Consider the following 14,472-nt stretch of genomic DNA (forward strand, 5'->3'; position numbering starts at 1 on the left):
GCAGAGCCTGTCGGTGACTCTATCATGTCTGCATACTGTCATCTGCCACACAGCACTAATCCATAGAATAAGTGCTAACATAAACTGATACAACACAGCACTTAGTCTGAATCAGTCATACCTTCCCAATCACCAAAAAGATTCTCTGGCTTGATTTTCTGCAGCCTAAAGCAAAAGTCAGTGTCACACATCTTTTTTTTTAACTACCTCGACTCTAGTCTGAGGTAAAAGCACATAAAGGTTTTATACCACAGCTCGTCTGCATTTACGAGAGCCATCAGCACCTTTAATGGAGGCTCTGAAGCCTTTGGGGAGCCTTCTGTTGGCAAGCAAATTGAAAAGAAAGATGAAATGGAACAAACTGCCCTGCACTCTGACTTCCTCCGGCATTTTGTTCATTGTAAGACAACAAAAAAAAGAAGCAGCAAAAGAACAGTTCATCCCAAAAGTAAGATTAAGTCATTATTTATTCCCTTCAAGTCAGAGGGCTCAGAGGCAAAAACGGCATTCTGCTAAGCAACTGAACGAGTTCAATGGCTCATTGCTTTAAGATTTTGTGTGCAGATCGCCTGTCTAACGGCAAATGGACAGACATTTTGGTTTAAGTAAAATCTTTTTGGGATCTCTGGATTTCTGGAGTCTTGGGTTATTCCAAATGAGCTCCTTGAAGGTCCAGAAATGTTTGTAGAATAAACCTTCCCCTATTTTCCATTTTTTAAATGTCCATTTCGGGTAAGCTGACCTTTTAAACAGAATGCAGGTAGTACAGGAGAAAATAACATATTTCTGTCTTGTTTTATGTAAGAAATATTTTTTCTCTGAGTGTAGGAAAGTCCATGGGATGTTTGCTTTGGTTTGTCGAAAACCATTTAAACACACAACACATGAGAAAAAGAATGAGCAAATAATCTCCAGGTCTAACGCCACGTCTAATGCCAAGACCAAATAAGGCAACAGAACATGAGTGTTTTTTATCTTCCATGCAAAATCACAGCATACTCAGACTACGTCTCACTTTATTCACTGTTGGTCAAACCACTTAAAGACGTCATCCAGATCCAGCAGATTCAAGGACACGGCTTTTGATTTTATTCCTCATCTGGATGTTTCTTTTGCAACAACACCCAAAAGATCAAAAGATTAACTAAAATATGGTTTATTTATATAGACCCAAATCACATTTATCCTACTGCAAGGGGTTCTGCAGAGACGGAACACAAATGGTTACCAAAATGAAAAAAAGTTTGACCTACCAGCTCGTAGTTTGTCGCTGGAACACAAGATGAAGAAACCTATAAATGAAATGACAACTCTTTAGTGAGGCAGTAATTACAAGAACGGAAATGTGATGTGAAAATCTTTCATTCATTAGAAATAAGTTCCTGTCTTTGAATTGACAAAGCAGAAATGTTTCTTGGACCGATAAAAACGAATGGTGGAATGTACCAACATGAGTGGCATCACATTGTACTTTCATTTCGCTCCCCCCACCCCCACCCCGAACAAAAACACACACACACACATACACATTTACAACATTGAGGATCTATGTACCCAGATGGTGCACAAGAAACATTTATTTGAACAGGCCCTGAATGCAACATCATCAAGTCTGCTAAATGTTAGCAATACGACAGTCAGTGTACGACAAATTCCAGAGCTGCCACCAGTGGTCAGAAATCAATAGTCCAGCTTTAAATCTATGTGTGCAGTGTTTTTCATAAGAATTCTTGCAGTAATCTTAATGAAGATCTTATTTATCTTAAGTATGACAGCATTTGACAATATTTTAAAATGTAGCATCAAGGGAGGGTATTCAGTGATGAGGTCACTCCAGCAGAACTCATGATCTGTAAAATGCCCTGGCTAATCTTATTTCCATCCGACAGTTTCCACAACAAATCCGTGAGCTCAGATTGAGAGCATGTATAACGACAAGCGGCTGAAAAACAGGAAGAATATAATGACGGTGGCCCCTAACAGTGGATTCAAATGAAGTGCTTCCAGAGAAAATCACTGCTGGTGCTTCCTTCCTGTGTGTCTCTGAAGCTCCAGCAAACTTGATTTTTCCCAGCTAACCATGGAAGCCACCGTCTCCAGTAAATAACTGACAAACTGGACAGTTTGACGACTCCAGTGGGCTTTTGAATTGTTGGTATCATTTGTCTTCTTTTATTACTATGTCAAAATGTGTCTGGCTGAGGTTTGAAGGATCCAGTCTTGGAGTTATCACACCTGTTGACTTTTAAAAGCAATTCTCTTCTCAGCTGCAGTTCTACCACACTCCATACCCAAGACATAAGTGTGTCATTGCATGAACCCAAGACTCCTGCTTTTTGGGGTCTGGAAGCACATTCCACATCTGCATGAACACAATAGCACACCATGCTGGCCATCTCCATCAGGTTTTAGTGTTTGACTATGTGAAGTATCAACAGAGTTGGATATACTGAATACCTTCATATATCTGAAATAACCCAGAATCAAGTTGTACTAACGTGTACTCATGAATTCAATGCTTTTTACACCCACAAATATAAGAACATCACTTGTAATGCAATTTTATTTAATACAATGAATCAATTGGTCCTCTAGATGAGCAGTATACTTCATTGATAATATTACTTTAAGGGTACTGTTATTACAACTGGTATGGTCACCAACTTGACTGATTCCATCTCAGTGGAATGTGTCTCTGTCTTAGAGAAGTTGTCTGTCCTGATGAAGCGTATCTGGAGCTGACAGGATATTGTACCTCCATCTGGCTCATTTCACCTCCAATACAAAGTATTCTGACCCTCCCTTGCACCAAAGCCCCTTCCTAGGCTTATCAGTCCATGCACAGTGATATGTCATTCTTCTTTCAGATGCCTTGACACTTTGAGTGCCCCCTTGGTTCCAGACTCTGGTCAGTGTTTCCACCTGATGTTGCCTCCACCCTGCAAGCTGTGGGGAGATGGGCTACTCCACCTGAGGAATATGCTCTAGATTGCTAAAATGAATCAAATGGTGGAAGAACACAAAGCAGGTTGAGGAGCGTGTAGCATTTAGCCTTTTTTTAGGCTGTCCGAATGCAGGGGGCGGTAGAGTGGCGGGCAGCTCCTGCTTGGTGTGCCCAAATGAGCAACTCTTAAGGGGGGATGGCACCTTGCTCAAGGGGCCTCGGCAGTGCTCCGGAGGTGAGCTGACACCTCCCACTGTCAGCTCACAGTCTGTGTGGTGTTTTTTGGGGGGGCGAGAATGGGACTCGAACAGCCAATCTTGGAACATTGGACGACCCGCTCTACCACTGAGCCACTGCCACCCCAAAGCAAAAAAAAAAAAAAAAAGCATCACAAACAGGGCACATTCAGATCAGTGAAACCCTTTTACATCAATACGGGGGGAGAACAGCTGAATAAATCCAAAGCTAATGATGAATTCCATTAAAATCTAGACAAAGCCTTTGTCCGTGCCCTGCTGTGCGTGGGGAGGGGGTCTGGCCAGAATTTGTGTTGATGCTATCACAGTATTCTAATGAGCGCATTATAATAAAGAATAATTGTGTTGCTGCATTCCGTACATACTGGTGTAAACGGCTATAAACAAGGACTCATTTCCTGCAGACAAACTCCATGCCAGACATCATCAGTGTGCAGGACAGCGTTCACATGCTTCCTGCTACATGCTAACACTCTCCAGACACAGTCAGGTTACATAACTAATGTGTGTCTCGCCGTCCTGAAAATGATAATGACCCTTGCTAAGATAATGACCCTTGCTAATATAATGACCGCTGTACAGTCTGAAACAATTGATGAATTGATTCATTATATGGGTAAACAAGCAGCTGAAGTCTCTGTTTTTAATTACATCTATAAATCTAAGTCTTGGAAAGTACATTCTGGCTTTAAGCAGCGAGATGATTGCCACACCGGTCAGGACGTATCCACTGCTGACACCTGTTAGGACGTGTGGTCGTAGAAGACGCTGGGATTTAAACACATGGTTTCCCTGAGTGCTTTTGTTTATCCAGGTCCTTGTATCTGGTACATCTCAGCAGAGCTATTTAGTGTAAATTCAATTTATGAGCCATAACTAGTAACAGAAAGCTGATCTGCTGCTGTGATGGCAGACTGTGCCAGAGCACCAGTCTATATGGACATACTGGGAGGTGTGGTGCAAGAAAGTTACCTTTAGTTGTGTTCGTATTACTATTTAATACCATAACCAATTACATCAATGTTAATCTTACCTAAGTTTAGCAAGTTTGATTGTTCGACTATTATTTCACCTGAATGGTCTGTAGAAATGCAGCCAAGGCTCAACAATTAGTTCCAGCTCTGTGACATTTCTTCATTTAAGTCCAGTTATGTAAAGTGAAAAAGTTGAAAAATAAATCCAGATGCTCCTCCTTGGTGTTACCACCTGATTGTTTTTTGGGTTTTTTTCTGTAATTACAACTATAATTTTATTTTCACAAAGTGAGTAATAAACTGAAAAGAAGTTATAACTAGTTGTTGGTTCCAAATATTAATTTCAAGTGAAAAGTAAATAGCACCTATCCCTAAAATTAAATATTTAACTGTGATTTTAAAAAAGATGAATATTGATATTAATTGCAGAATATTCCAGCAGATGAATATTAATAGTCAGAAACACATATGAAGCTAAAAGCTTAACACTTGAAGTTATTCTGTTTATGAAGGGACCACTAGACTCTATGTCCCTGACTGTTTTATCCAGTCAGACTGCCTGTTCATTCTCATCCCATCTAAGCTGGACAGCACTAAAGGTGTGGAGACAGGAGAAGTTAGGGTTTGTTTCTTTTGTTCCAAAAGTTACAGTGAGGGTCACGTTTCCTTCCCAGGCTCCTTCAGCTAAGACCCAGTTTTTACTAGCCTGCTAATTTACACATTCGACATGGCTTTCACTGTCTGGCACCTGGCCAAGCAGTGGAGGATATTGGTGGTGGGGGGGGAGAAGATTAGGCTGTCGTAAAGAATCAGGGATGAGAGGGGAAGTTAGTTAGCCCCTTGGCATCCAATGAGCGTTCTGGTTTTAGTTCCGATCTGGGCTGCTGGTTGGGAAGACAATCATTTAATGGTGTTTTTCTTTTTTTAATTTAAACTTTTTTGGAGAGAGCTGGCTTGTCGTCAGATGAGAACTTTTGATTTCATATTTCTTCTTTTTAAGAACAGCATAGAGAAATGTCTCTGGGTTGTTTCTGCTTAGACCATCTTCAGTACCTCAGGCTGGGTGAAAACTTGTGAGAAATAATCCTGGTGTATCTTCCTATTTTTTGTCTTAGTGACAATGTTAAGATGAGATCATTTTCCACATGATGTCATTGGACATCTGTTGAGTCACAGCAGATGTTAGGAACCAGGATAAAGACATAAACAGCAGAGACATTCAGAGGAAAAAGACATAGCACGGTATTCTTCTTTTCTGATTTATATGCTATCATATTAATATTTGGTGTGCGTGTATACTGACGAATGCAGGATTTATCATGTTGGTTATGATGATCATTTCTGGTACCATAACCAAACCAACAATCAAACACAACCATGTTGATATTCAGCATAGATTTATAATTTAGAAAATTCCTTTAGAGGGAAGGATTTCATAGAATTTACAAACCCTTACACCCACACACATTATTGTATCCGATGCCAGATGGATGCACAGGTTTGGATTTCACATTTAATCCCACCGACATTTTTCCCCGTCTTTCTCATCAGCTCTTCTTAATCTACATCTCCTTCCCTGAAGAGTTTTCCTCTGCTGTGCAATGCATGTACAATCAAACATGGGAAGTATGAGATTCTTTGTTCTTCCTTGATTTGACCACAGTTTTGACATTAAATATGTATTAGAAAAATGCATTCTCAGATCAGCGTAATCAGAACCTGCCAGTAGTGCAAGATACATTATGCCGCCAGCACAACCATTACTACAGCAAATGTGAATATCACATCCTGGAAGGGAAAATCTACACCACCATTAATAAACCATAAACAAGCTGGATATAAACATTAAGCCATTATATTTGTGTTTAAAGCATTTAGACAGCAGTGAATACATCATCACTGTCTTTGGTTGAAACACTAGATAAATACTCTATTAACATTTTGTCTGGGCCAAACACGTCTCATCTTCCCCTCTTTCTGATCTAAGATCGGATCCCAATCGATCAACCAGGAAAAGCAAACGGCGAGATGAGGGCTTCTGGCCACATGAAAGAAACATTCCTCAGAGAGACATTAAGTCTGAATGAAGAGAAAACCTCCCTCTCAGCCGCGCAGCTGACTGCATACCAGCTATACATACCAGTGCAGATGATTACTTTTTAACTTGAGCATTTGATTGACAGGCGAGGCGGGATAAGGTGTACTCAAGAAAAAAACAGCTTACAATCTCTTCATTCCTTATCTTTGGTGGTTCCACTGTTCCAACTTGAACTTCTACAATGAATTGATGCCCTCCAGAATTAAAATAAATATGAAAAGAGGTCTTGCACAGTAATGTCATATGTGATGTATATAAAAGCTGATCTGATTTGAGAGTTTTGAAACTATACATGGGTTAAAGTTACAGGATGAAACACCTTCGGCTACCTGTGCATGCACCATATTTGACACGTTGCACTGATCTTCCTCACCCTCCTCCTCAGTTAACCCTGAACCAACAGCACCTCATCAGACTCATGCAATCATGCTTGTCACGTCATTAATGCTGACTGGAAGATGGAGTCCAGGGTTCTTAGAGTCACTTTGTCAGAAACACATACGATGACCTCCATGATAAGCTAACTAGTGTGGGTGAAATATGAGGTTTGAATAGAACCTTTTGGATGATGCTGAAAACACTGTCTCCTGGCTTCCTGTGCTGGGATCCATTTATTTACCATTCAAAATGCCTGAAACACTGCTGCGTCACATCCTTTAAATTTGCAGCTATGATGGAAACAGAGTACTGTATATAGGTTTTGGTAGTCTGACGGGGAAGCCTTGGTGTTGTCACTATGAATGAGGATAAAAATGTAAAGCCTTTATTTTTTCCATCCTTCATGAGACTAAGGGCCATTATACAATACTTAGAGCTTGATTGCAAGGAGTCATTTAGCCATCACTAAATGTTTCACTGTAATGTTCCTTCTTTTTTGGTGTCCTAAAAGGAAGTTGTCTGCTGCAGTGGTATTTGCAGAAAGTTTTCCTCTATATGTGCTGGCACGAGTTGTCACTGAAGGCCCAGTCATTACAGGCAGGGTAAAAGTTTCATTGAGAATCAAACTTTTCAACACACAAAGTCTGAAAAGCAAATGCTAATTTGATGCACAAATGAAGAACTCGATACAACAAAACCCAATAACCAAACTGAAAGTATTCTGTTGTTCTTGGTGCATAAATGAGAGTGGTTTATCCTCGTTGATGGGTTTTCATATGTCTTGCTGGTATAAGTTGTTAGTTGTTATGATCCTTGTTACCCTGGGCTAAATAAGAGCAGCTTCATATATGTTCAAATCAACCGGCTGTGAAGTGAAACATGTCTGTCTGCCTATCTACCCACCCTACTATCTATCTATAGTAATATACAGTAAGTCATAACCCAGGAGCTTAAGCTACATCTGAAACACAGATACAGACACACACGAAGAACAGATTACATCAGCAGAGAAGCACGGCAATGCATGCTGGTGGTTTGACGGTCATGGACCGCTGCCTAATCCCTGATCCCAGGAACACACAAAAAAGCACACACACTCCCTCACCACACACTTTCCCAAAACTTCCAATGTGTCTGTCAAAGCAGCATGGGTGGGAGTCTGAGTGACTGAGCTAGGGCATCTATCATGACTTGCCTGGAGTAGGCTGACTAGAGCACTGTTTCCCTGTCATATGGTAATGAGAAAAAATGTTTCCTCTGAAATCTGGTACGGCATGGGCGCTCAGCCACTGGAGGGACTCCATTCCCACATAACTAGGAGTCATTATGGATAATGGCGCTGTTCGAGCTGGACAACGCTGTGCTACATAAGGTGGACGAGGAATTCTTCAAGTGAGCATGTCGGTCGGTCACAGACGTGGCGACTCTGACGTCGCATTACAACATAGATAGCATTCTTTTGCTTTGATAGCTGTTTACTTCTGCTGAGGAAATTGTGGTTTTAAATGAGTCCATTTCCCTGTTGGTAGTTTGTTTTACTGTTAGGAATATCCACGTTTAATGAAAATCTAACTTCTACTTTCCTAAATTTTAAAACAAGAGTTCAAACTTAGCCTGATCGACTCTTAACTCATAAACCTGTCAACACAGGGAGCACAATCCAATCTAAAATCTGGGATACACAAGATGTTTCTTTATATTTAGCTTCTGCACTACTTACAGACGTGTTTTAGGTCAGTGTAATCTGACTTGTAGCCTCTGCATTTTCAACTGTGTCATGCTTACGGGCTCAAAACTTGCCTTGTTTTACAAATGCAATACCATCCCCACCACATATCTTTTAATTGTTCTGTTCTTTTTGCCTCCCTTTCTGTAAATAAAAGCGTAGTAACTTTACAATGGGGCCATTAAAAGCCACAGCACAGGACCATGTGAGCAATGTGGGCAATTCACACAATCTTCTCAAGGGAAACTATGACAAGACCATCTCAGGCAATTAGTTATTTTCCTAAATAAACAGTTTAATTCAATTAACACAACCCAAGAGGGTAGTGATAGGCTTCTATATCAATTAACCCTAAGAAGTGTTTTGTGGAAAAGGCAGCTCAAGAATACATGCACAATCCAGCAAACCAGAGGGAACGGTTGTCAGGGACAACCAAGTTTGCAGCATTACAGGGCTACCTGGTTTTTTGGGATATTCTATGATTTCACACTATGTCCTTTGTTTTTCTTCGAACTGTACAGTAAATTGGAGGTAGTCAATGTACATGCCAAAAATTCCCCAACTGCTGTCAGGTTTTGTCATGCCTACGGCAATTTTTTTTTTTTTCCCTGCATGCAAAAACCTTTGCAAGGTACTATTGTGAAACCCTGCAGCTGAGAACATGCTGTAAACCAAAATCACCAAAGTTTTCTTGTCCATGAACTTCCTGGTTTACATTTTAAAAAAATTAAAAAACGATAATTCTTGATACTGATAAGCCATTGGCTGAAACTTTCTTTTAAAATGTTAACTTTGAGTTCCGGTTTAGAAAGCACTAAGACAATTTACAGAATGTGAACGTGATCAGAAAATGTGACCATACAGTTTTTATCATAAGATATGCTGCAATACTATGGGCAACACCAGCTACTCATTCGAGGTCCTTTAGGGGATTCTAGAACCTCATATATGAGGTGGAGGGGATTATATTTGTTAGAAATTTGATTCAATGCTTGGGTCAAAAAAATATGATGTGAAGACACTTTATGATGTAGTTTATGTATTCTTCACTTAAAAATGATTGTGAACAACTGGATTCCATAAATAGGGATTTTACAGAACCAATGCAATATTGTAAAGCATAATATTGTGATAAGAGAAGTCTCACAAAAAAAGAACTACATCTGTCATCATGGACCACCATCCACACAGCATGATGAATTAATGAGACCACACACAGAGACAAGCATTACAAAAACAAGCAGTGCTTTACATACACAAATTCACATATTCTATACTTGAAATGCTTATTGATGCACATTCCTGCCACCCATACAACTACAGCCCGATCGGGAAAAAAAAGCTCTCTAGAAACGTGGACACATGCATGTTGATTCCAGTACCTCTCCTTTGTAACTGTCTATTGCACATCCACATGTATTACTTAGACAAACCTAGAATTGTTAACCTTACAGTACCTAAGTCAGCTTAAGCATGATCACACTCCGAGCTTCCGAAGCAAGTAAAGCATGACCCTAATGGGAACATTTGTGAAACACAGGACAGGGAACACAACCAGGCAGTCCAATTCCAGACAGACATCAGCTTCATTCCCCTCTAACAAACCACACTCCTTACCTGAAACACTGCGGTGGCCATCCTGTCTCGCTGTGTGTGTGTGTCCCCTCTTTCACTCTTCAGATTTATCTGTGTTTCAGTGCTGCATCGTTCCTTTCCCTCTCCGCCTCTGTGCAGCAGAGAGGCTCCACCAGCTACAGCTAAATCCGCTCACTTTTTACCTTGGTGCAACGCAGGGCAGGAGGAGTGTACAAGTGAGACAGAGAGAGAATTGGCAAGTGTGTCTGGCAAGTGTCTCTCCCTCCCTCACTCCTCCTCTAAGAAAACCAGCGAACAAATGACTAAAGAGCGTACGTGAGCGTGTCAGTGGGAAGAAAGTGCAAACCAAGGCAAATGTTAACATCCAACAACTGGAAACGGCACGGTGCAGCACTCAACGCTGAATAAGCAGGAGAAGTATGTCTATGAGCTTTAGCTCTTTCCCTCTCTTTTCTCCTCCCTCTTGTTTGGGACAGTTTCGCCCTCCTCCCAAACATGAGTAGGAGAAAAAATGTCTAACTGAATTTTCCCAGGGAGATCGGGGAAGATGGGACGGGGAGCCGAGGGGAAATAAAAGCACAGCTCTTTTCTTTTTCTGTCCTTCTTTCACACACACTCCTTCCTCGTGAGTCCGTTCTTCATACTCTCCTTGTTATCAGCTTCTCAAGTTACAGGTTAAATATGAGTCGCCCCCCCTTTTCCACCCGCCTTTTTCTGTTTCTTTCCCTCCTTCCTTCACTTTCCCTCTCGTACTTTAATACCACACACTCGCTCTAGAACTGTAAGAAGAGAGAAGGAGCCATGAATGAATCCATTGACTTCATGGCAACTCCAAAGTTCAACTGTGTCAACAGCAGCATGGAGATTCATACCTCAGACTCACTCCACTGGATGCTGACTGATAGTATATCTTATACTGTGCTGATAAAATAATATGTATGTCAAATTAAGATTAAGACCGGAAACACAGAAAGCTTTGTAGAGACTAGTGAAATATAAGCCAATTCAGAAAGACTTTTAATGGCTGCTAAAATACAGTGCTTTAATTCCTATGAATAATTTAAAAAAGCATTTCAAAGACCTTTACATCAAGTCATGAAAAAAAAAATTAGCACAATAGGAAAGTATTATTCCAACCCCATCTTGAAAAAGTAAAAAGCACAGCAGTAAAAGTCAATGGAAGGCAGAGGCTTCGGAGTTCTGTTCTTGTTCTACATTGCTTCAAGCTGCTGGAAACAACTGAAGAAAGCGCCGACACTGAATTGAGTTGATGAAACTCTGTGTAAAGCGAGTGATCACGATTACAATCATGGTAAAGTAAGCATCCTGACATTTTCAGATTATTTTGACAACCTCACCAGCTGTTATCCGGTGGCAGACAACAGAACGTTACACAAGAATGCCGGCCGCTAACTTGTAGAGCATTATGACACAATATGGAAAGGCCACCATCTTTGATGTTGGTAATTACATGAAAGGTAGCACCTGAAGCTGAAGCTGTGTTCAACAGATGTCAGCTCAGTGAGTGTTATTTAATTTGCTGCTAATGACAAAGGGCCAGGAAGGAAGGGAGGGCTGCCGAACAGGAGACATATGGTTTACAGAAACAGAACAACACATTAGGGTTAGAAGCTAACCTTTAATGTTGGGACCGGGCTGATCCGAATTCCTCTTTTATTGCAGGTTTGTTGATGCAGGTATGAGTTATCACACTCACCGCAATGGAATTTAACATGACAGCAATGTCTCAAACTATGGGAAAGTTATCTACTTGCATTCAAGGCAAATCTCTTTTAGTCTGGAAGATTTCCTGTGTCTTAGCTTTTGTGATCCCACGCTGTAGTCACACCAACATTATGAGAGGAAAACCTTAGTGACCCACACGGCTACTAGTATTAGCAAATAGAAGCTTACATTTTAAATTGAATAAGGCGGGTTCAAACACAAAGGGTGCTTCACACCTGAATGTCCGAACCAAGGTGTGGTTTGTTGCAGCCGCACACATTTGGTTTTGACACACCGTACTCCTGTCATCATCTGGTCTGCGTCACCTGACTCAAGCTATGATTGGTCGGACTTCTCCCAGACAGGGAAAAGGAAAATTGTGTTGATGGGACTGAGAACACCTCTTTTTGTCAGAACAGGCTTTGAGTTCGCTCACAGGAAAGTTTGCAATTAAGCTGAAAAGTTGGAATGTCCAAAAGTAGCTAGGTGCAGAAACATCAGCAGGTCTCTTTAACAACTCACCTCATGAATTAATCCTTCCTGTACTTGGCTGGACAAACAGAGATCTGGACTTTTATTGGTCTTCAAATTTACAAATAAATGTCTCTCACCTAATTCTGAAGGAAAATCATGAAAACATTTTTAAAAATTAACATTAGCTTTGACATACAGTAAGTCTTCAGTAGTCCTGGTTTCATCATCACAAGATGAACTCTCCATCGGAGCCTCTAAGAAAAAAGCATTGACACACATCCCATTGTGTTACTGCACACAACTGTGTGATTTTCATTGATTACATTTTAATTGATTACACAGGATTACTGGCTCATATCACACCTTGCCTCAGGTGGAGGATATTCTAAGTTAACATGAAGATTTCATCTTTAAAAACATCTCTTAATTTCAAACCACAGGCCAAATCTTGTTGCACAATAATGCATTATTATTGTACATGCACAATATTATTATTGTCAATGCAATTATGCATGCACAAATAATGTATTTTACTGACATGTATTAATGTATTTTTGTTCCCCTCCAAGAGCTGCCACCTTATTGGGTGGGGGAGTTTGAGTACCCGAATGATCCCAGGAGCTATGTTGTCAGGGGCTTTATGATCCAGCTAGGGTCTCCCTTGGCAAACAGGTCCTGGGTGACGGGCCAGATGAAGAGCAGCACAAAACCCCTATGATGAGTAAAAAATCAAGGACCGTAACGTCGCCCCGTATGGCGCAACCGGGGCCCCACCCTGTATTTGGAAGACTAGTCTTTTTTTATTTGTTCTTTGTTGCTTTTCTATCATTCCAAACAAGTATTATCTCACTCAGTGGTTAAGTAAAATGCTGCATTGCTGCTTTTCTGTTAAGCTCCAAAATGTTTAGGGGACTTTCCATCAGTATGGGGATGAGTAGACAAAGACTGGATTTTCTTTGCTGGGTGCAAAACTGGACAAAGCAGAGATAAAAGAATAGTCTGCTGTTAGTTAAACAACAGGAGCAGAGAAAAGTGTGCAAAACGAAAAACACAATCAACAAAGTAGTAGTGATGATAAAAGATGACGGAAGAGTGAGAAAGTAAGGGAAGGACAAATGGAAAGAAAGCTTGTCTTTGGAAGGTACAGTTTCCTAAATCTGACTCAGGCTCTACCAAAAACACCAGTCGAGTGGATCGTTGTTCCCCCAGCGTCTAGGGAAACATTGACACAACCCTCACGCATCATACAAAACAGACTCAACATGGATATTTCTCTTGGATGGTGCCGACACACAACTGGACGCTTGTGCGACGTGCAGAAATTGGCACTTTGATTTAAAAAGATTTCTTGCAGGAATCTTGAACATCCAGTCCTCCGGCACAGAACCAGGATGTGGAAGTCACTGCTATGGCGGTCAGGGAAGGCTAGGGAATTTACATAGCAACTGCTAGACAAAAAGTTAACCTTTCAAAAGCAAGTTTTGGGGGACGGTGAAATGAAATCTACAAACTCCCCTCTACTATTCCCTCCATCTATGTCTCCTGCCTGCACTTGGCCCATTGCTGACATTCTTTCCAGCAACTCCTGATTACTCCATCATGTTAAAGACTGGGCGTTCCTGTTTGTTTTCCCACTGTATCTATGCACATGTCGCTTCCATGCAGTTACTAAATACACGACCACAAGCCTCCGCTCATTGTGTAATCCATTCAATCATACACTATAACAGTGAAGAACAGACAGCCTGGTTTTGGTTTAGAATAAACCTCCGCTTTTCTTAATGCAGCCAAACATAGTAAGTTCATATTTAGGAAGAAAACAACATCTTCTTGTTTTTGAGGTCACAGCTGAAGCTGCATTTATCAATGTTCTTGTGTTAACGAAGAATTAAATATGTTCCACAAGCCCACAGAGAACTATCATCTGACTCTTGGGAGTGTTTTGGCTTAAGTCTCCTCCATGCTTTAGTTTAACAGTCTGCAGCTTTATTGTCATTAACCCCCAGGTGGCCAGAAACACGGCGGCAACACCAAGTTGGCTCCGTTCTCTCAGACATTTGGTAACATGTGAAGGTATTTCAGCGTTTCCAACTTGTTCCGCTGTCCACAACGTCTCAAATGATAGGACAATGCAGCCTTAAAAATGCATTCTTCCAGAACTGCATGACCAACATGCTCAAAGTCAGTCTTTAAGTGTCTTTACGTTATACTATATAAAACATTGGTGAAACTAAAATTAGGAAGAGAATTGGTGAGAGCTCTAGACTTAGAGCATTTATACGAGCTCCTTAGAGGTCGTA

The 14,472-nt window shown here is 40.8% G+C and overlaps 1 protein-coding gene across 14 annotated transcripts in view; it reads right to left on the minus strand.

The window, feature by feature from the left end:
• Positions 1-14,472, minus strand: part of tns1b (tensin 1b) — a 133,547-nt gene that overhangs the window by 66,203 nt on the left and 52,872 nt on the right. For 12 of the 14 annotated variants that reach the window (XM_068328726.1, XM_068328732.1, XM_068328728.1 and 9 more), the window contains one exon: positions 1,254-1,292. In XM_068328726.1, the coding sequence (XP_068184827.1) occupies positions 1,254-1,292 (39 nt within the window). Of the gene's footprint in view, positions 1-1,253; positions 1,293-9,994; positions 10,497-14,472 lie in introns of those variants that run through there. The other 2 variants (XM_068328737.1, XM_068328734.1) reach the window with 1 other exon arrangement.

This window comes from Antennarius striatus, chromosome 12 (genome assembly GCF_040054535.1).
Source record: "Antennarius striatus isolate MH-2024 chromosome 12, ASM4005453v1, whole genome shotgun sequence".
In the NCBI taxonomy this organism is placed as follows: domain Eukaryota; kingdom Metazoa; phylum Chordata; class Actinopteri; order Lophiiformes; family Antennariidae; genus Antennarius; species Antennarius striatus.